This window comes from Chlorocebus sabaeus, chromosome 18 (genome assembly GCF_047675955.1).
Source record: "Chlorocebus sabaeus isolate Y175 chromosome 18, mChlSab1.0.hap1, whole genome shotgun sequence".
Lineage (NCBI taxonomy): Eukaryota > Metazoa > Chordata > Mammalia > Primates > Cercopithecidae > Chlorocebus > Chlorocebus sabaeus.
The window spans coordinates 42740854-42764201 of NC_132921.1; the positions used below are offsets into that span (position 1 = coordinate 42740854).

The 23348-nt window shown below is 34.6% G+C and overlaps 1 protein-coding gene across 1 annotated transcript; it reads right to left on the reverse strand.

Annotated features, from left to right (window-relative positions):
* Positions 1–22510: 22510 nt before the first annotated feature.
* LOC103222844 (large ribosomal subunit protein uL23-like) lies at positions 22511–23009 on the reverse strand. Its single transcript, XM_007974772.3, has one exon. The coding sequence runs from the start codon at positions 22992–22994 to the stop codon at positions 22524–22526; it is 471 nt and encodes a 156-aa protein (XP_007972963.3). The 5' UTR covers positions 22995–23009; the 3' UTR covers positions 22511–22523.
* Between the last annotated feature and the right edge of the window lie 339 nt (positions 23010–23348).

The window sequence follows — 23348 nt, forward strand, 5'->3', positions numbered from 1 at the left end:
CCTGAGACCTGCCTTTGCCTTCTCTTTTTTGCCTATCTCGCTCATTCAGTGGTTACTAAATTTTACTGATATTACTTCAGAAATATATCTGGAATTCAAGTACCAATGCCCATTTACTCTTCCACTGTTTTAATGTGAGATAGTCTCTATTTGTCACCCGTATCTCCAGGCCTCCGGTCTCTTTCCATTCAATCCGTTGTTCACACTACTTAGAGTTTTGACCTAACATGCCATCCCTCTGTGCTCTCTGGCTACCTTACAATATCCAAAGCAAAATGTACAAGATACTTTAAAATTACCTCTAGCTTTTTGTTCATGGCTATGTCTCATACCCCCACTCATATCCCTGAAGAGAGTATTTAAAAAGTGCAGTGATAAGGCTAATAGTGTTGGCAGAGCTGGATCCATAGAAGAGAAGCTGACTGACAGGAGCTGAGCCTTATAAGAGGCAGCAAGTTCCACAATCATAGTGATGCAGGGAAGAAACTAGAAGCAAAATATTCTAACATCACTCTTCTTCTGCCCTGTAATCTCCTGTTAGTGCTGTTCATCGGTGGAACCCAATCCATGCCAAGACAACAAGGGAGTCAAGGAGATGATCAGTCAATAATGAACAGGATTTTAAAAAGGAGGTGGAAAGGAAGTTAGCAGTAGAGGATAACCAGAAGTTACAGTTTTGTTTTAGACGGGCACTATCTCTATCTTCTAAGGCTGCCTGCTATACAAACATCCTCGAAAAGATTATTATTTCCATTTTTCTTCTCGTTACCCAAAAACTGGAGTGAATGAATTAATGGAAAAAAAAATGTGCAAAAGACCTGACTAGACCTTTCTCAAAAAAAGACATACAAATGGACAAGTATGTGAAAAAAATGCTCAACATCACTATTAATAAGGAAATGCAAATCAAAACAACAATGAGATATTATCTCATCCAAATTAGAATGGCTACTATCAAAAAGACAAAACAAATAGCAAATGCTGGTGTGGATGAGGGGAAATGTGAACCCTTGTACACTATTGGAAAAATTTAAATTAGTACAACTATGATGGAAAACAGTATGGAGACTTCTCAAACAAAATAGAACTACCATATGATCCAGCAATGCCACTGCTGGATGTTTATCCAAAGGAAATAAAATAATTATGTCAAAAAGATGTCCACATTTTCACGTTTACTGCCACACGGTTCACAATATCCAAAATAGAGAATCAATCTATGTGTCCATCAATGGATGATGGGTAAAGAAACGTGGTATATAGACAGAATAGAATACTGTACTGCCACGAAAAAGAATGAAATCCTGTTTTTTGCAGCAATGTGGATGGACCTGGAGGACAATATATTAAGTAACGGCAGCCAGGCACAGAGAGACAAATACTGGGTAATCTCATTCTTGATCTCTAAAAAAGTCAGTCTCATAGAAGTGGAATAGAATGCTGGTAACCAGAGGCTGAGGAGCAAGGAGTAGAGGATAGAAGGAAGTTGGTTAATGGACACAAAGCTATGGCTAGACAGGAGGAATATGTTTTCGTGTTCTGTTCTACTGCACAGTAGGATGACTATGGTTAACAATATTTATTGTATATATTAAAATAGCTAGAAGAGAAGATTTGAAATGTTTTTGTAATAAAAAATGAGAAATGTATGAGGTGATAGATGCACTTAATACCCTAATTTGACTTTTACATATTGTATACATGTATTGAAACAATATACCCCATAAAAATGTATAATTATTTGAATTCAACTAAAAACAAAATTCAAAAAATGGATTTCAGCTTATTTAAATTTCTAGATAATTGAACTCCAGTTAAATGGGTTTGCATTTTTTTGAAATGACCACATATTGTTTTATATGCACTTAGAGAGCAATTAAGATCATTCTCCTGCCTGCTCTTCATTTAGCCATCCCTCCATCCCCAACCTATTTTTTATTATCTATTCATCAGAGAATCTTGTAATTCAGAAGAGCTGATACAGAAGAAAAACCCTCATAATTAAAAATTGACTGAATGTCCACACATGCCTCTTAGGTAGAACGATGAACAGACAATCTTTTTTAGCTTTTTATACACAAAGAACTTCAGCAGCATTCCAAATATGGCTTTCTGGTTCTTGTCTAATCAAAGCATACACAAGAAAGGAAAATGATATAAAGCTTCTTTTTCTCCCACTGTGATTTTTATTCTGGGTCATCATATTTCTCTTACATACCATTCTATACTTTAAACATTTCTGTCCAATTAAATTCCGAAATTAGAACAGACGATGTCCTAGAACAACCTCAAGAGGTAAAATTTTTCACTGGTTGTTGTCTTTAATTTCAATTTCTAATTAATGAAATCCATCATGGTGATTCATGTTACTTTACTGTTTTGGCTTATCTTATTCACTTCTCTTGTTTTCACTGCTCTATGGCATTTATTGAGAAAGCCATAGACAAAATTGGAGGTGGCGGCAGGAAGAGGAGTAACGAATAAGAAAAAATCCTGTTTCTAAGAAGATGCCTCAAGCCATTCTACTTTCATCCAATGAACATGGTTCACCAATGACGTCAGTAATGGGGTTACCAGTCTCCATCCTTTACCGAAATAACACAGAAATCTTTTTACTTCTGTACTTTTTGTTTAATATAAGTCTCCACAGATGTTGTTTCACTTTAGAATTTTCACTGTTGTCCATCTATGTTTTCTCTGATCTCCCATATAGAATTAATTTCGCAAAATTACGTAAATTGTACATGTCTCCATAGGGAAAATAATACCCAAGAAGCAGCAAACAACATGTTAAAATAGATCATCTCAGAAACACAAAGCAGACCTACATAAGTCAGCATAGCCTCTCATAAAATTCAAGACTGACTCAGCACACACGGGCAATCATTAGTTCTCCAAAGCATCATTCTATTTCCTTTATGACTTGGCAGCCAGATTTTAGGAAGTCCATAATCAGAGGAATCAAACTGGCTTCTTAATTACTGAGATCACAAAAAGTGTTGATGGCCCCATTAGGAATAAATGAAGCCTTGACATATAAACTCATGCAATTGGGCTATTTGATACTGAGGCTTCCTTTCCTGAATTTGGTACCTCGAACAAAAATTATTCTTACAAAAGTTACTATTAAATTATTATTTATACAATTCTATCTTGTCGTCTAGGAACACACAGATGATCTGTGACTTAAGGGGAAAATATGGTTGTCATTTTTTAGAAACTCTCACAAGTCAGATGATATTAGTGAAATCTAATATAGATATGTCAACAAAAATCCTCTTGAAAGTATGGCCTTCATTTAAGAAACTTCATACTATATATATGAAAAGAAGTTTTATAATTACAAGGCAATGTAAATTAGTGTTTGAATATATCAACCCTTACTCTCTCATTATCTTTTCAGCCTACAATCCAGAATTAATCAAAATCTCACCTTCTCCATTAGGCTTCATAGTCTTTCAAAACCACTGAAATATTTGAATCTACATAACTGGTCGCTGCCCTTACTACTCACATATCTTAGAAACGAAATATAATGTCATTTTGTTTAATTTTTTTGTATAACAAATTATATTTCCTTAGCTGCACTCTAGACTTGCTAACGCCAGTGACTATTGCAAAGAATCCCCCTAATATTCTCCATAGTACAGTGAGTGTATGCAGTAAATTATTGTCTCTTAAATATTTCTTTTCAGCTGAAAATTTTAAAAAAGAATAAAACAACTAATTTCACAAAACAGCAGCTACTTCCGTAAGTTTTCATAAAATAATGTTTAATAACAATTTGATTTGATAAAGCAATAAAATGTAAAACACGGATTTGAAGATAAACTGCTTTATTATCATCTCATATTTATAGCTAATGTACAAGGTTTCTCTTATAGTATTACAACTATGGGTTTAAGTTAACTATTTTTGTCTACAACTCATCTTTTTAAAGTTTTGTTACCTGCTAACCTTGTCTTCTAGGAGCCCAGAATAGTGAGTTAAAAAACATTTTTTAAAGAAATTCTTTATTCAAAGCTTTCTTACTCAGATGTCATCCATGCAAAACATGAATATACGGTTCTTTTGCTTGAACAAGGAGATGGTCCCAAGAACCCTGTTTGGCTCCCAGTCTCCTCTAAGAACTGTTGGAGTAATCTTACCAAATTTAAAAATGGCTGCTCTGAGTCATGCAAGGGCTACACAGATTGGTTACCTGAGAATTGCTCTTTGAAACTAAGAAGATTCTGGCTTCTGTTTTTATATTCCCCACACTTGCTGGCTTATGTTATTAATCAATTCTGGGTTTTGTTTTTTTTTTTTACTAACGTGATTCTACTCTTTCTCCACTATTCCTTCACCCTTTTTTTCTTCTAGTCCTTGAATTGTCTGTCTTCAAGCCTTACCCACTCCTGCCCCAACCCCATGCATGTTCCCGAGAACTAGCACACACACACTCACAAACACACCAGTGAGTAGGAATTCATCATTGTTACACACCAATCAGCTGGATCACTGTGCCTATGATATGATTTAGTTGTTTGTAAAGGAAGCCAAAGTTACATAAGCACATTGCTTTGCAATCCGATAATTTCAGCTGTTTCAACCACAGAATCATATCAACCTCTGGAAATCCATCGCTAGGTCATCTGTCTACAGTGGTCACTTTTGTAATTCACTCCAACAGCGAAAGCTGAAAATGGCCATAATTACATCATACTGGAAAGCAAATGAGCACTGAGCATTCATGATGGTGAGACTAGACTGAATGCATTTGCTACTAAAAGAGCTGGCTACGAGTTCAAAACAAAAACTAAGAATACCAGTATGTTGTTTATATTCACAACTCTAAGTAAGTTTTCACTGAGCTGGCGGGTTTAGTATAATATTGATAAAAACTAGGAAAAACAATAGCACTACTAATTAATATTTACCTGAAATGGCCCAGAAATAATGTGTTAGGAATAACTCAATTTGTCATCATTGAAACATGTTTAATTGTTTATAAATAAGTTCATTCCTTACCTTAGTAAACGTATTATATTGAATATATTTACACTAACTTTTTTAGAATTGAATGTCATCATTATGAATTGAATCAAACAAATCAATAAAATTAAGACTTAATACTTCTAGAAATGGCAGCAAAGCAGACACGTGAACACTCCCACAGATAACAATTATAAAAATTAGAATGAAATATATTATAAAAGTATTAAAGGCAATGTACAGCATTTAAAGCAGGAAAAACAAAAAGGAGAGTCAACTTCCAAAAAATTGAAAGTGAAAGGGAAATGACCTATCAGTTTATGTCTTTCTGGTTCAGGGATGTTGTTCACCTCCCAGATTGACTTTGGTGGCACTGGATACTTTAAGGAGTAAAATGATATTCACCATAGCCTCAAAATATCTCTCCCAAATATGTATTAATTGCTATGGTATTTTTAACATATGTCTCCAAATTTTTGAATACTCCTTTTTTTCCGAAATGTAGAGTGTAATTCAGCTTAATCCTCCTCCTCTTGAGTGTGGGCTGAAAGTAGTGATCTATTTACTACAAATTGTGTATACAAAGAGAAAAATTAATAACTTCACAGTGGATAGAACTTATAGATATCACTTCAACCAAGTTTCAAAGTTAGTATCATCATCCGTAAATCATGATGATACCTTGTTCCCGATGATATGATGTGATGAGAAGGGCACTTCAATTATGTGATATTCTTCAAAACCATATCCTCCATGAATCATGATAAAGCAACAGACAAACAAAAAATGGGAAACATTCTACAAAATACTTCACTAATGCTCTTCAAGGGTGTCAAGGTCATAAAAATAGGAAAGATGGAGGAACTGTCACAGATTGGAGGAGTCTGCAGTCACAGCAACTGAACACAATTTAGTATTGTGGTTTCAATCCTGGAATCTACAGGATTGAATATCTAAGGATTGAAAAATCTAGTGAAATCCAAATAAAGCCTATAGTAAAAATAGCAATATAGTGCCAATGTTAATTACTTAGGTTTGTCATTGTACCATGGTTATGTTAACATTAGAAGAGGCTGGGTAAAGGTATATGGTGAACCTCTGCACTATTTCTGCAACTCATCTGTGAGTCTAAGATTTCAAAACGAAAAGTTAAAACAAACAATAATATCCTCTCTTACCTCCATCATACACTGTGAATTTGCCAAAAATCCAGTACTATTACTAATGTCGCACCTGTAGGTAACCAGAACAAAGTATGTTATTTCTGGTTCCACATCTGTAGGGGGAGCTGCTGCTATATTCAATATATGAAAGCCCCAAGATGTATTATTGACTTGATATTAGATGGGATTTTTATATAGCTTCACAAATAGGCTAACACCATGATTAGTATTAGAAAAGGACAAGATTTTTAAATTCACAAAGGAACAGAGAAATGCATGGCTATTTTGTGTTAGGCCAATATGTCACTAAACCAGAGTAACAAAGAATATGGAGAGGACAGATGAAGTTAAGTCATTCTAAAGGAAGGTCCAAATAAAAATGGCAGAATTCTTGCTTATGTCCTGTATGGCTGTGCTCCCTCATTGTCATCTTTATGTCATGGAGTCCTAGGCTATTTTCCCTGAATTCAGGGAGGCTCCCAACTTGGTATGACTGAAAGAGTAAATGTGTCTGCATTTGAAATGATGGTCACTGAAAAGGTAAACTCTTTTGTGGATACAGGTCGTCTCTAAGGTACACGGTTGCTAGAAATATAAACTGGTTTTAACCAGTATAACAATCAAATGAGCATATTCATTCTAAAGAATTGCACATACATATATTAGCATAAAAAGAAAATACTCTTTTAAAAAGAAGAGTAATACAGGCAGATGTAGGCAAATAAAAATACTTAGTTAAAGAAAATGTATAATTTGGTATTTGTTGAAAAACAGAAGTAAATCCTAACCACAGAATTCTTAAATTTGATATGCTCATGAAGGTGATTAAGCCCCATTTATGTTATAGATGTTTCTGCATCATGGGATATAAAGGGATATAAAAGGATATATATTCAAGTCTAGCTGGCTTATTTGAGAAATGAAAATTACTGGTTGTGACTGGCCTTAGACCTTGCAATCAGTAAATTATGGAGCAAGTTCTACAGTTCTTGGTTTCATAACGTAGACCATACTACATAATCTTAGCCTAGTTTTTGCATTAAAAAGCAGTAAAAAATGATTCTTAATGAGCACAACAAAGTATCATTTGTACTTTCCCACTGTGTATTTTTGGTACGGAAATGACTATTTCTAGAGTTTTCAAAAAGTGTTTGTTCTGTTAAGCAAATATTCTGCCTTACAAACATTTTTTCAAAATGCCCATGTTCAAGATAAAGTATGGTTCAGCCCACGCCTAAATTAGCTGCAGTCTAAACTACTGAACTTTATTTTTAATAAGAAGAAAAGGAGGAGAGAAAGAAAAAAAAGGGAAAAAGTAAATGAAGGAAAAGAGAGAGGAAGAAAGAGAGGGACCAAAAAAACAAAAAAGCGGGGGGGATGGGGAGGGAGGAAGGAAGGAAAGAGGCATACAAAGGAGGTAGGCAGTCTGGGTTCTTTAAGGAATACTATGCATGTTATATGCACATACAGATCGAAAGATATATTTTCAAGCCACAGAAATCTACTCCCCAACAAGGATACGATAATGGAAAACAAATTACATCCTTAAATAGTCATTGTGCCATCTGATAGAGTCCTAATATATACAATGTTCAATATGTAATTTAGATAATGATTCTCATTTGACAGATGAAGAAATGGAGAGATAAAATTTGGGGGCTTAAATTAACAGAATTTGTTAACATAAGATCTCCATTTAACATATTTTCCATGATAACTATAAGTTATAATACCTGAATTTAAATAATGTTGAAGGCCTCAAAGATTCAGGTTGCTTATTATTTTCTATTTATGTTTATTATGTGTATTTAAGGTGTATAAGATGATGTTTTGATATAAATAGACATAGTAGGATAATTACCACAGGTAAGCACTTATTATATCCACCAACTTTCATAGTTATCTCTTTTGTGTGTGTGTGGTAAGCGCATCTAAAATTTGTTCTTTTAGCAAGTTACCAATATGCAATACAATGTTATTAAGTACAGTCTACAGTCCCTCTGCAGTACATGAGATCTCTAGATTGTCATCCTACATAACTGCAAGTTTACACATTTTGACCTACATCTTCCCATTTCCTCCCAATCTTTGCCTCTTGTATCTACTGTTCTACTCTCTTGTTTCTTTGTATTCAACTTTCTTAGATTACAAATATAAGTGAGATCATAAAGTATTTTTCTTTCTGTATCTTGCTTATTTTAATTAGCTACTGTTTTCCAGGCTCATCCATATTGTTGCCAATGACAGCAACTCCATTTTTAAGGCAGAATGACATTTCCTTGTATACATATACCACAGTTTCTTTATCGTTAATCCATTAATAGACATTTACATTGTTTCCGTATCTTGGCTATTGTGAAGAATGTTGCAGTGAAGATAGGAGTGACCATATCTCCATGAGGTGCTGATTTCATTTGCTTTGGATATATACCCAGAAGAGGACTGCTGGATCTCACGACATTTATGTTTGTAATTTTTTCAGGACCCTCCCTGCTATTTTATATAATAGTTGTAGCAATTTATATTCCCGTCAACAATATACAAAGATCTCCTTTTCTCCACACCCCAGCCAATCTTCTGGTATTTTGATAATATCCATCTTAGGTGTGAAGTGGTACCTGTTTGTGGTTTTGGTTTGCATTTCCTGTATGATTAGTAATGTTGAGCACCTTTTCATATACCTGTTTGCTACTTATATATCTTCTTCTATGGAGAAATTTATATTCAGGTTATTTGCCCATTTTTAAATCTTCTTTGTTTATTAGTTTTGTTATTCAGTCATGTAAGTTCTTTATATATTTTGAACATTAGCCCTTTTCAGGTATGTGGCTTACAATTGTTTTCTTTCAGTCTATTGGCTCCCTTTGTATCTTGATGATTGTTTTCTTTGTTATCCAGAAGCTTTTTGGTTTGATGTAGTACCACTTGTTAAATTTTGTTTTTATTGCCCAAACTTAGTGTAATATTCAAACACTCTTTTCCAAGGCCAGTTATAAGGAGTTTTCTCCATGTTTTATTCTAAGAATTTTATGGTTTCATATCTTACATTTAAGTCTCTAATCCATTTGAGGTTAATTTTTGTGTGTACTGTAAGATGTGGGTTCAGATTCTTTCTTACTTTTTTTTGCATGTTGATATCCAGTTTTGTGTTTTTTTTGTTTTTTGTTTTTGTTTTTTGTTTTTTTTACATCATTTATTGAAGAGACTATCCTTTGTCTTTTGTATCTTCTTGACTGTCTTGTCAAAAAACAATTGACCATATATGTTCGAGTTTATTTTTTAGGTCTCTATTCTGTTCCATTGGGGTGTGTGTGTGTGTGTGTGTGTGTGTGTGTGTGTGTGTGTGCGCGTGTGTTGTTTTGTTTTTGTTTTTCGCTCTGTCACCCAGGCTGCAGTGCAGTGGTGGGATTTCCGCTCACTGCAACCTCCACCTCCTGGGTCCAAGTGATTCTCCTGCCTCGGCCTCTCAAGTAGCTGGGACTACAGGCACATGCCACCATGCCCAGCTAATTTTTTGTATTTTTAGTAGAGATGGAGATTCACCATGTTAGCCAAGATGGTCTCAATCTTCTGACTTTGTGATCTGCCCACCTCAGCCTCCCAAAGTGCTGGGATTGGAGGCATGAACCACTGCGTCCGGCCAGTCTGTATATGTTTTTATACTAATGCCATCCTGTTTAATCACTGTAGCTTTATAATATAATTTGAAACAAGGAAGTGTGATGCCTCCAACTTTGTTTTTCTTTCTCAAAATTATTTTGGCTATTCAAGTGTGGTTTCATGTCCATTTTAGAATTTTTTTTCGATTTCTGTGAAAACCATTGAAACGTGTATAGATATAGTATTGAATCTGTTTAATATTTTGGGCAGTAAGAGTATTTTAACAATATTAATTCTTCCAATCCACAAGCACAGGATAGCTTTCCATAAATTGTGTCTTCCATTTCTTTCATCAATGTTTTATAGATTTCAAAGCACAAATCTGTGACTTCCTTGGTTATATTTATTTCTAAGTATTTTACTCTTTTTGACGCTATCATAAATGGGATTACTTTTTAGATTATTTTCCAGATACATCAGTATTGGTGTAAAGGAATACAACTAATATTTGTATGTTGATTTTGGACCCTGTTCTTTTTATGAATTGACTAACGAGTTCAGACAATCTTTTTGCAACATCTTTAAGATTTTCTTCATATGGAATGATGTTATCTGCAAACAGATATAAGATTACTTCTTCCATTCTGATTTGTATGTCTTTTATTTCTTTTTCTTGTCTGATTATTCTTGCTATTTTTTCCAGTGTATGTTAAATACAAGTGGCAAGAGTTGGCTTTCTTGCTTTATACCACATCTTAGGGATAAAGCCTTCAGTTTGTCCCCATTGATTATTATGGTAGCTCTGTGCTTTTCATGAAAAAGTTTTTATTTTTTTAGAACATTTTCTTTTAAATCTGTTTTATTGAAAGATTTCATCATAAAATGATGTTGAACTTTATTAAGTGTTTTTTCTGCCCAGTATTCAGACGATCGTATTTTTATCTTTCATTCTGTTAATGTGGTATTTCACAGTGTTTGATTTGCCTATGTTGAAACAATCTTGCATTCTAGGAACAAATCTCACCTGGTCAAGGTGTAAAATCTTTAAAATGTGTTGTTGAATCTGTTTTGCTGGTGCTTTATTGAGGATTTTTGCATCTATGCTCATTAGAGATATTGGTCTATGGTTTTTTTGTGATATCTTGGTCTGGTTTTGATATCAGAGTTATGCTGGTATCATAAAATTAGTTTGAAAGTATTCTCTCTAATTTTATTTTATTTTTAAAGCTTGGAGAAGGATTGGTATTAATACGTTGAATGTGTGGTAGAATTTGGCAATAAAGCTACCTGGTTTTCTTGTTGGAAGGTGTTGAGTGCTACTTTCATTTCTTTTTTGACAATTTGTCTATTCAGGCTTTCTAATTCTTGATTCAATCTTGGTAGGTTGTATCTTTCTAGATATTTATTCATTTTCTATAAGTTATCCAATTTGTTTGCATAATTATAATAATAGTCCCTTATGAGATTTTCTATTTCTGAAGTATCCATTGTAATATCTTCTCTTTTCTTTCTGATTTTATTTGAATATTTTCTCTTATTTTACTAGAGTAGCTAAGAGTTTGTTGATTGTATTTTTTCAAAAAGTCAACTCTTAGTTGACTTTTCCCATAGTTATTTTATTTTCTGTTTAATTTGCTCCTGCTCTAATCTTTATTATTTCCTTCCTTCTGGTAACTTTGAATTTAACTTTATCTTCTTTGTCTAGTTCCTTGATGTGTAATGTTCGGCAGGTTATTTAAAATATTTCTTCTTTTTAAATGTAGGTTTTCATCCCTATAAACTTCCATCTTAATAGTGCTTTTGCTGTATCCCATAAATTTTGGCATATTTTAGTTTTTTTTTCTTCACTCATCATGACATTTTTTAAAATTTCCTTTTGATTTACTGTTGACTCACTGATTGTTAAAGAGTATGTTATTTGGTTTCTGTGTATTGAATTTTGAGATGTGTTTTGTTACCTAAGGTGATCTATCCTTGAGAATGTTCTTTGCACAAAAGAGAAGAATATGTATTCTGCTGCCAATGGATGTAAAGTTCCATATATGTCTATCGAGTCTATTTGGTCTATAGTGTTGTACACATCAACTGTCTCTTTCCTATCTGTCTGGATTTTCTATCTATTATTGAAAGTGAAATATTAAAATTTTCTACCATTGTTGTATTACTGACAGTTTCTCCTTTCAATTCTGTCAATATTTGCTTTATATCTTATGTTTGCTTATATATATAGTTTATATATAATATATACTATATATTATATATAAATATATGTAATATATAGAGAGTTTATATGTATAACTACATATATATTAAATATATACTATTAAATTACATTTTTTATTAATAATTATATAATAATATATAAAATATTATATATTAAGTATATATAATATATATTATATATTAAATATATAGTTATATATAAAACTATATTATATATATACAGTTATCTTCCTGTTGAATTGACTGTTTTATGATTATATAATGGTGTTCTTTGTCTCTGGAGACAGTTTTTAACATAAAGTATGCTTTGTCTGATATGAGTATAGCCACTCTTGCTTGCTTTAGATTATCATGGAAATAGTAACCAAAGGTTTCTTCTTATTTGCAAAATACCTTCAAAATAAAAATAAGTCATTTTGGAATTTATCTTGAACTACCAGTAATTAAAGACTCATTGACTATAATTAATTGTGGTTTGTAACTCAATTAACTGTGTGAAAGTATCCCCACAATGACTATTCTTGCGTATGTTTCCTAGCAATTCTAATTATCTTTCCGCCACCCCTTTGTCTTTATTACCTTCAAAGAGTATGATAGGTAGAAGTGGTGGAGTAGGAACTATCACTAAAGTGTGCTATTTAATCACTGTATGGCCTCTGTTTGTCTACATTATGCACCCATACCTGAGTTGCACTCCATTTGCCACTTCTTTGCTTGCTTAGGTATTCCACCAAGTTTGTCCTTTGTAAGGAAGGAAAAATATTATTCCTTTTACTCATCCTAGGTCATGGCTGAGGGCTCTATAACAACAGACAGGTTAACAAAAGAAAAGTATATCGGTTTATGTACTATAAATTTTATATGACATTGTAACCTTAATTTAAAAAAATAAAGACCTGAAGAAATGAGTAATGCAGAATATTTTTATACTCGGTTTGATGAAGAGTAACTAATCATGGAGAAATATGATAGGACAAAAAGTAGACTTGAATGGTAATACACTGAGGGAAATTTAGCAAGGTCTGGTTGTTTAGATTTGTCTGTCTGTGTCTCTGAGTCTTCAGAGATAACAATGATCTTTTCTTCTGGGTATAGAAAGGACACCTCTCACATAAGGGTCTTACGACCTGCTTCAGGGGAAGAACAGAAAATGCCTCCTCGGTTTTCATGAACTGCTTCTTGGGAGAAGAGCAGGGGAAGATCAGAAAGACTTTCGTGCTTCTGCTGTGTTTTCAAATTTCTTTAGCTTAAAATCTTCAGTATCTCAAAGCGCCATATTTTGGAGTAGCATGTCCTGAAACTCATCACCCTTCTATTTCAAGTTCTACTTCCTCAAAGCTCCTTACAGGAATTACAATCCATAAAATTCATAGATTCTACTTAGCGTTTGATTATAGTTAATCATATCAAAACCCTAAACAATCATCCCTTGATAGCCACACAGGATTGGTTCCAGGATATCCCTCAGAAACCGAAATCTGTGAATGCTCAAGTATCTTATATAAAATGGCATAGTATTTGCATATAACCTATGCCGTCCCCCATATACTTTTAACCATCTCTAGATTACTTATTATATCAAATACAATGTAAATGCTGTTTAAATAGTTGTTATACTCTATGGTTTAGGGAATAATGACAAGAAAAAAGAGTTTGTACATGTTCAATTCAGAATGAGAATGAATTATATATTTTTCTTGGCAGTAACATTGTATGTTTCTTTTTAAGTAATTAAAAGGCAATTTTTTATAACCAAAGATTCAGTTTGTTTAAATTTTCACCACTTCACAAACGAAAGTCATTATTAGTTTCCCTGATACTAAGGGCAAAGAACCAGCTGCCCCTGTCAGCTATAGTGAGGTACATCATTAATGCCACACGTCAGACCTTAGAGAGTCACTTTTCCATTTAATCTTCCTGGCTTTCCTTTACAATTCCTCCCCACATTTCTCATTTGAGCTGATATTTTATATTACTTGAGCTCAACACAAAAAGTTAAATTGGGTATAGGAAATGTTCTTTTTTAAAAAATGAAAGTATTTTGCTTAGAAGGATGATTTAAAAAACATTCAGATGGATTCGGTGAGAGTATATGCTTTGATATGTTGAAAGAAATCTGCTTCACAAATAAGATAAGATGTTTTTGAAAAAAATGCAAATGACCTCATATGCATTACATTGAGTATACCTTTGGATAGCTTTTAAAAGAATTTCATCATGGAAAGACAGATCGCTAAGCTAGAGAGGAAAGGAATCACACAAATACAATTCTAATAATTCTTGGTTGAAAATGTGGAAATCGTGTTTCAGAAACAGAGTACCATTTATAAAAGTAAAAAGCATTTACTTTCATTGCTTCATACAGCCTATAGAAAAAAAATGACAAAAGTTAACACATTTTCTCCCACTCCCCACTCAAGTAAAGATGGCAGACATGACACCAAAAAGTTTCTTGTTGTTCATCTGCAGTTAATCTTCATATCTTTCTCCAGCTGTACATGACATCCATTATCTTTCTTTCTATATAAATTAGTTTTTCTAAATATTTCATACAAATTATATTATATAATGTGTGGTCTTCTGCCACTTGCTTCTTTCACTAAGTATATGTATTTTGAGGTTTAACCATGCTATATGATGCGCCAATAATTTGTCCTTTATTACTGAATTATATCAGTTATATAAATAGAAAACATGTTTATAATTCATCATTTGATGGACATTGGGTTGGTTCTAATTTTAAGCTACTATGAATAATGCTGCTATTAATAGTTTTGTGTTGTCATATATTTAATTTCCTTGAGTAAAATACAAAGTAGACTCCCAGGTGTGGATTTTCTGGGTCATGTATGTTTATGTCTATTTTGTTTTTAAGATTGCCAAACAGTTTTCCAAAGTGCCTAGCCCATTTAACATTTCCATTTAACCTTTAACCATCAGTGTATTAGGGTTGTTGTTGTTGTTGTTGTTGTTGTTGTTCAGACTCTTACCATGGGACAGGGATTACTAAATTAATGTATATTTGTGTCTGGTCAGGTTTTTGTTTAATCTACTCTATAGTTGAATTGGCCTAGTTTCTGTTATTGCTTTGATTACATTCAATTCAACAAAAGTTCTCAAATATTCTTTTTTTTCTTTTTCTTCATTTTTTTAAATTATACTGTAAGTTCTAGGGTACATGTGCACAACGTGCAAGTTTGTTACAAAGGTATACATGTGCCATGCTGGTTTGCTGCACCCATTAACTAGTCATTTACGTTAGGTATATCTCCTAATGCTATCCTTCCCTGCTCTCCCCACCCCACAACAGGCCTGGGTATGTGATGTTCCCCTTCCTGTGTCCAAGCATTCTCATTGTTCAATTCCCACCTATTAATGAGAACGTGCGGTGTTTGGTTTTCTGTCCTTGCGATAGTTTGCTGAGAATGATGGTTTCCAGCTTCATCCATATCCCTACAAAAGACATTAACTCATCCTTTTTCGTGGCTGCATAGTATTCCATGGTGCATAGGTGCCACATATTCTTAATCCAGTCTGTCCTTGATGGACATTTGGGTTGGTTCCAAGTCTTTGCTATTGTGAATAGTGCCACAATAAACATACGTGTGCATATGTCTTTATAACAGCATGATTTATAATCCTTTGGGTATATATCCAGTAATGGGATGGCTGGGAAAAATGGTATTTCTAGTTCTGGATCCTCGAGGAATCGCCACACTGTTTTCCTCAATGGTTGAACTAGTTTACAATCCCACCAACAGGGTAAAAGTGTTCCTATTTCTCCACATCTTCTCCAGCACCTGTTGTTTCCTGACTTTTTAATGATTGCCATTCTAACTGGTGTGAGATGGTATCTCATTGTGGTTTTGATTTGCATTTCTCTGATGGCTAGTGATGATGAGCCTTTTTTTCATGTGTCTGTTGGCTGCATAAATGTCTTCTTTTGAGAAGTGTCTGTTCATATCCTTTGCCCGCTTTTTGATGGGGTTGTTTGTTTTTTCTTGTAAATGTGTTTGAGTTCTTTGTAGGTTCTGGATATTAGCCCTTTGTCAGATGAGTAGATTGCAAAACTTTTCTCCCATTCTGTAGGTTGCCTGTTCACCCTGATGACACTTTCTTTTGCTGTGCAGAAACTCTCTTTTCTTCTTTATCAGTATTGCTAGCAGTCTATCAATTTTGTCGATCTTTTCAAAAAACCGGCTCCTGGATTCACTGATTTTTTGAAGGGATTTTATGTCTCTATCTCCTTCAGTTCTGCTCTGATCTTAGTTATTTCTTGCCTTCTGCTAGCTTTTGAATGTGTTTGCTCTTGCTTCTCTAGTTCTTTTAATTGTGATGTTAGGGTGTCAATTTCAGATCTTTCCTGCTTTCTCTTGTGGGCATTTAGTACTATAAATTTTCTTGTACACACTGCTTTAAATGTGTCCCAGAGATTCTGGTATGTTGTATCTTTGTTCTCATTGGTTTCAAAGAACATCTTTATTTCTGCCCTCATTTTGTTATGTACCCAGTAGTCGTTCAGGAGCAGGTTGCTCAGTTTCCATGTAGTTGAGTGGTTTTGATTGAGTTTCTTAATCCTGAGTTTTAGTTTGATTGCACTGTGGTCTGAGGGACAGTTTGTTATAATTTCTATTCTTTTACAATTGCTGAGGAGTGCTTTACTTCCAACTATGTGGTCAATTTTGGAATAAGTGTGATGTGGTGCTGAGAAGAATGTATATTCTGTTGATTTGGGGTGGAGAGTTCTGTAGATATCTATTAGGTCTCCTTGGTGCAGAGTTGAGTTCAATTCCTGGATATCCTTGTTAACCTTCTGCCTCGTTGATCTGTCTAGTGTTGACAGTGGGTTGTTAAAGTCTCCCATTATTATTGTGTGAGAGTCTAAGTCTCTTTGTAAGTCTATAAGGACTTGCTTTATGAATCTAGGTGCTCCTGTGTTGGGTGCATATATATTTAGGAGAGTTAGCTCTTCTTATTGAATTGATCCCTTTACCATTATGTAATGACCTTCTTTGTCTCTTTTGATCTTTGTTAGTTTACTGTTTTATCAGAGACTAGGATTGCAACCCCTGCCTTTTTTTTGTTTTCCGTTTGCTTGGTAGATCTTCTTCCATCCCTTTATTTTGAGCCTATGTGTGTCTCTTCATGTGAGATGGGTCTCCTGGATACAGCAGATTGATGGGTCTTGACTCTTTATCCAATTTGCCAGCCTGTGTTTTTTAATTGGAGCAATGAGCCCATTTACACTTAAGGTTAATATTGTTATGTGTGAACTTGATCCTGTCATTATGATGTCAGCTGGTTATTTTGCTCGTTAGTTGATGCAGTTTCTTCCTAGCCTCGATGGTCTTTACATTTTGGCATGTTTTTGCAGTGGCTGGTACTGGTTGCTCCTTTCCATGTTTAGTGCTTCCTTCAGGAGCTCTTGTAGGGCAGGCCTGGTGGTGACAAAATCTCTCAGCATTTGCTTGTCTGTAATGGATTTTATTTCTCCTTCACTTATGAAACTTAGTTTGGCTGGATATGAAATTCTGGGTTGAAAATTCTTTTCTTTAAGAATGTTGAATATTGGCCCCCCACTCTCTTCAGACTTGTAGAAGGATCTCAAATATTCTAAGGGTAGAATCACAACCTTCCCTTTAGGGATCTGAGTGTCTGCTAGTTTTATCTCTTTACTTTTAATCTACTTTCACCTTTCAGCTGACCCTGTGTGTTCTTACCTGAGAGTGGTCTCCTTAAACTCTTCTGCCTCTTCTCAACCATAGGATTGCTCTCCGTGTAAATGAGAAAGTGCTGGCCGGGCACTGTGGCTTGCGCCTGTAATCCTAGCACTTTGGGAGGCTGAGGCGGGCGGATCACGAGGTCAGGAGACAGAGACCATCCTGACTAACATGGTGAAATCCCTTCTCTACTGAAAATACAAAAAATTAACCAGGCATGGTGGCACATGCCTGTAGTCTCAGCTACTCAGGAGGCTGAGGCAGGAGAATAGCTTAAACCTGGGAGGCGGAGATTTCAGGGAGCCGGGATCACACTACTGCACTCCTGCCTGGGCAACAGAGCAAGACACCATCTGAAAAAAAAAAGTACCTGGAGTGATTCTATGTTCTCAGGGCCTATTTCAAGCTTTAGTGTGCCCTGCAACACCTGGGTTTTAGTTCGTGGTGGTAGCAGTAATTTGCTCATCTCTACTCTGCCTCCTTTTACTCCCACAGATAGTTGCTGTCTTGTACTTAATGATTATCTTCAAATTTTCCTTAATATGAGTCAAAGCTCCCTCAAACTCTCCAAGTTGTTTACCAGATACCTTATAAGCATTATCAGACTATTCTCTTTTCTAACTTCAATGGAGTTTCTTTATAATAATTTTTACTTGCCAATTAATCCAGGTGTTTATTTGCTTTATCCAAATTTATCGAACACTTCTTATGTGTCAAGTTCATATTAAGTATTTTAGATTCACTAATACATAAGATGTGATCCCTAAATCTAGAAAACCTGTAGTTAAATACTTGTAGAAAGAATACTTAGGTCAATACTTGTAATTCTGTCATCTAGTTTACAGCTCTTAGTTCATCCCGTTAAAAATTCTTATTTTGTTATGTGCAATGACATTTTTATTGAAATTGATTGTAAGATAATATATTTTTAAATAGAAGATAGTGTTTTATCTATACCACTGTGCTTTTAATATGGTAGATAATTATTGAATATGTAATTACTCCTGAAGACTGTGATAGCAAAATTATCATCATTGTTTTGGAAGCTATATTTTTGAAAACTCAGTAATAAAACTACTTTTGTCAACTAAACATTGCAGCATATATTTAAAAGTATAAGAAATGGTTTCTCATCGTTTCAGTTGCAATGTAAATGGACACACTTAAGAACTGTAGCAAAATATAAATTTTATATTTTCTATTTTAAAACCCATATAATAAAACTAGAAATTTGAGGTATAAATGTTTAATCAGAGATACAGAACTAAATAGTACCAGAATAATAATATAATAGTTTCTTAAATTATCAGTTGCTGGTGTTAATTTTATCAAGTTATTCAGGGGCAGATGTCAGATGAGGCTACACGAGCTTTTAAAATGTAGGAATCACATACACTTCTGTGTTTTGTATAATTTATATCATACCAATAAAAAAGTATATTGGTACTGATCTATGACCTAATGACCTTCTAAAAGTTGCTCTCTTAAGATCTTTAGCCATCTTGACTTTCTGACATTTGCCCAATAACCTGCCTTTTGTTGTTGCTATTGCTAACCACTGTTTTAAGTGGTCAGTATGCTATTCTGAGATTGAGAAAGAAAATGTTATGATAAACACACTGTCAAATGGCTGAATGCTCAAAATAATGCTATCTGTACCTGCTATTACATGTCTGATTTTATTCAGTGTTATTTCTTAAAAACAGAAAGTTCTCGAAGAACTGTAACTCAGATATTCCAAGGTCATTCACAGCACCTAGCTCAGAACTGAAAGCTTAGTTGATGTTTAATAACTACTTTCGAAGGAACATAAGACTTTTTTTGAAGTAACGATAACTGCTACATGTATCTTCAGCTTTACAAACATTGTATCACAATAGAAAAATGTTCATGCATTGAAAAATTTATTACAATGGATTATTATCTCTACTTTATTAGTAATTTAAAATCTATTATATTGATGACCTAAAAATTACCCTAAACCTATAGTAGTTTTCTTTGTGCTACAATGAGTTTCTCAATTTATTTTACTGATCTACACCTAATAACCCTTTAGACCAGTTCAAATACTACTGTTACATGATGCTTTTCCTTTGTTTTCCACATAGTCTAGATGCCCTCTTGTAATTCTAAAGTACATTATAAATATTCATATTATAGTAACTATGTAGTATGTGTGTTTTATTGTGAATTTTTTTTTTATCTCTTCTACCATGCTTACATCATCAACATCTTGAAATATAGCTGGTAAAATAAACTTATATATGATAATTATTTCATAATTACTTGCTGGATTACCAGATAAATACAAATGGAATAAACATTTGAATGTCTTCAGCCCTTTTTATTGTGTTATTTGCAAAAAATTAATTTTATTAGTTTGCTCTAATAATTGCTAAGTATTAGAAACTATCCTATGCTGACCGGGTGCGGTGGCTCACCCCTGTAATCTCAGTACTTTGGGAGGCTGAGGTGGGTGGATCACGAGGTCAGAAGATGGAGATCATCCTGGCTAACACGGTGAAACCCTGTCTCTACTAAAAATACAAAAAATTAGCTGGGTGTTGTGGCGGGCACCTGTAGTCCCAGCTACTCGGGGGGCTGAGGCAGGAGAATGGCCTGAACCCAGGAGGCGGAGCTTGCAGTGAGCCGAGATCACGCCACTGCACTCCAGACTGGGCGACAGAACAAGACTCCATCTCAAAACAAACAAACAAACAAAAAAGTCAAGAAGTTCTTAAATTTAAAAATTATATTTTCAACTTTTGTTGAAATAAGAGCATTTATCCCTCCTATCACTGAATATATATATGTTTATATATGTGTGTGTATATAATCTATCTACATATCTAATATATCCTTCTTATCTATATATATAAAGTAATCCTTATATACATTTAGGGGGGATATATTTATATGGCATCTTTCCTAGACCAGTGAGACAATATCTGTTTTGTTTTTAATATAGGACACACACATATTTTTTCAGAGTTAATTTCATCTTTCTCCTTTTCTTTTATTTCTTTCAGTCAGTCTATTTTCTTCCCTCCTTTTCTCCCTTTCTTCCCTCCTTTCCTTCCTTTCTTCCCTTTCCTCTTTTTTTCTGTCTTGTCTTCCTTCCTTCTTTTCCTCCTTCCTTCCAAATGTCCTTTCTTCCAAATTTTCTCCCCAAACACTTATTGAGAAAGCACTGATATCAGGATTTCACCCTCCCTCCTGTAATTCTACTCAGACAAGACTCAATAATGAAAGAAAGATAAGGCTTCCAGTGAGACTCCCATCATCCTTTTTTAAATGGACTAGGTTATGTCTTCTACTGCATGATTTCTAAGAGCTCAATAATTGTCCCAGCTTGTACTTACCACAATTAAATAGCTATACTTTGGAAAATTGTATTTTTATAAAATATCAACATCCTGCAACAAACAGGATGTTTATTCTTCATTGTTTAAACTCATGAGTTTGTTTTACCACTTACGTATTCTTAGGCTCCAACACAGGAATCATACATTATAATTCTTGTGTTATGAATCTCGTAATGTTATTATAATACTATAAAGTATACTTAATTTCCTAGGATATCCCATAACAATGTACCACAAGGTGTGCAGCTTAAAACAACAGAAATGTCTTATCTAACTTTTCTAGAGGTTAGAATCCTGAAATCAAGGTATTTGCAGCCACGCTCCCTCTAAAGCCTCTGGGAGAGGATCCTTCCTTGCTTCTTCCAGCTTCTGGTAGGCCCAGGCATTTCTTGGTTTGTGGCAGCACAACTCCAATTTTTGCCTTAGTCTTCACATGGCAATCTTGTCCCTGTGTGCCTTCATATCACTTTGCTTCTTTCATATCTGGGTCTAAATTTCCCCTCTTCTCATAAAAATACCAGTCACATTAGATTAAGGCACAATTGTTCTCCAGTATTACCTCATCTTAACTAATTTCATCTCCCACAGCCCTCTTTCCAAATAAAGTCATATTTTGAGGTACCAAAAATTAAGAATCAACATGTATCTTGGGATCCCCAGTCAACCCATTACAGAAGTATTCCTACCATCAGTGCTCATTTTCTGTCATTTCATGCATATGTGCAGACTTCAACTTCAGATCAGGTACTCATATTAGTTTAGTGAGACATTGAGAAATACAGATACCAAGTTTTCTTGAGAGGGTCCCAAATATGAGTATGTCAGAAGAAGGTCATCTCTGCACCCAAATAATTAGAAAGCAGCATGATTAATGTAATGTGAGCTATATGAAAAATTGAATGCAATAAAAATTCTAGAGAATGACTAAGTATTCTTAATAAAGGAAGAAACGTTGGTTAACACTGGCCAAGTGTTACAGGTGTAACAAACACTTCTAAGATTTCAGTCAATTAAATCACAAAGGTTTTATTTCTTGCTCATACCATATGTTCACCACTCATCTCATTTCTATGTTGTCTTCACTTCAGGACCCACATAGTGGAGGCTTCACTGTCTCAAACACTGAGAGTTACAGTGGCAGAAAGAATAGAATCCTGGACTGTCTCACAAAGGTAATTAAATATTCTGACTCAAAAGTGACATAACATCTCTCCTGTCTACAAAACAGCCTGATAAGTTCCCATGTTCCCAACTAACTTTAAAAATAAAACGCAGGCTAATCCAAATCAAAATGTCAAAAACTAAATTATCTTTTCCTCTAAAATTGATCATTCATTAACATTTCTTATTTCCGTAGATGGCCCCACAATCCACTTAATCATCTGGGAAGATAGCTAGATGATATTCTTTTTTTTTTTTTTTTTTAATGTTGAAAAGATATATATATATATATTTAGAATTAGGCAGCTGGACTCAGTTTAGATGATCCCAATTTTGTTGGCAACATCCAAAGCGTCGTAATCAGGAGCCAGTCGAACATACGCCTTTTTCTCTCCATCAGGCCGAATCAGGGTGTTGACCTTGGCCACATCAATGTCATAGAGCTTCTTCACAGCCTGTTTAATCTGGTGCTTGTTGGCTTTAACATCCACAATGAACACAAGTGTGTTGTTGTCTTCTATCTTCTTCATGGCAGACTCAGTGGTCAGCGGAAACTTGATGATAGCATAGTGGTCAAGCTTGTTTCTCCTGGGGGCGCTCTTCCGAGGATATTTGGGCTGCCTCCGGAGTCGCAGTGTCTTGGGCCGCCAGAAGGTGGGTGACGTGCGGGTCTTCTTTTTTTTGTGGCTGTGGACACCTTTCAACACTGCCTTCTTGGCCTTTAAAGCCTTCGCTTTGGCTTCGGTTTTAGGAGGGGCAGGAGCTTCCTTCTTCGCTTTCGGCGCCATCTTGTGAAAAGGGCTAGATGATATTCTTAACATATTCTCTTCTTTCTCATTCTCATGTAGTCATCATGTTCTGCCTGCCTCATATCTCTAGAATATGTTCGCCTCTCTCTGCCAGTACCATGAACCCTACTGTGAAAGCATGGACTCTTGACATGACCATTGCCATTTCACCTAACTGTTCTCCTTGCTTTTGTTCTTACTTGCCTGGAATATAGATCGGAAGATTTAAGCCTGACTGACTTCTCAGAACATACAGCTATCACACCAAATTGTTAAAAACTTCCTCTTGCTCTTATGATAAATATCAACTTCTCTACCACTGCCCTTGCCTATCAGCTTCATATCAGTCCATCT

Excerpts from the sequence above, each read along its gene's own strand:
- LOC103222844 (XM_007974772.3), bottom strand. The coding sequence starts at position 22,994 with ATGGCGCCGAAAGCGAAGAAGGAAGCTCCTGCCCCTCCTAAAACCGAA.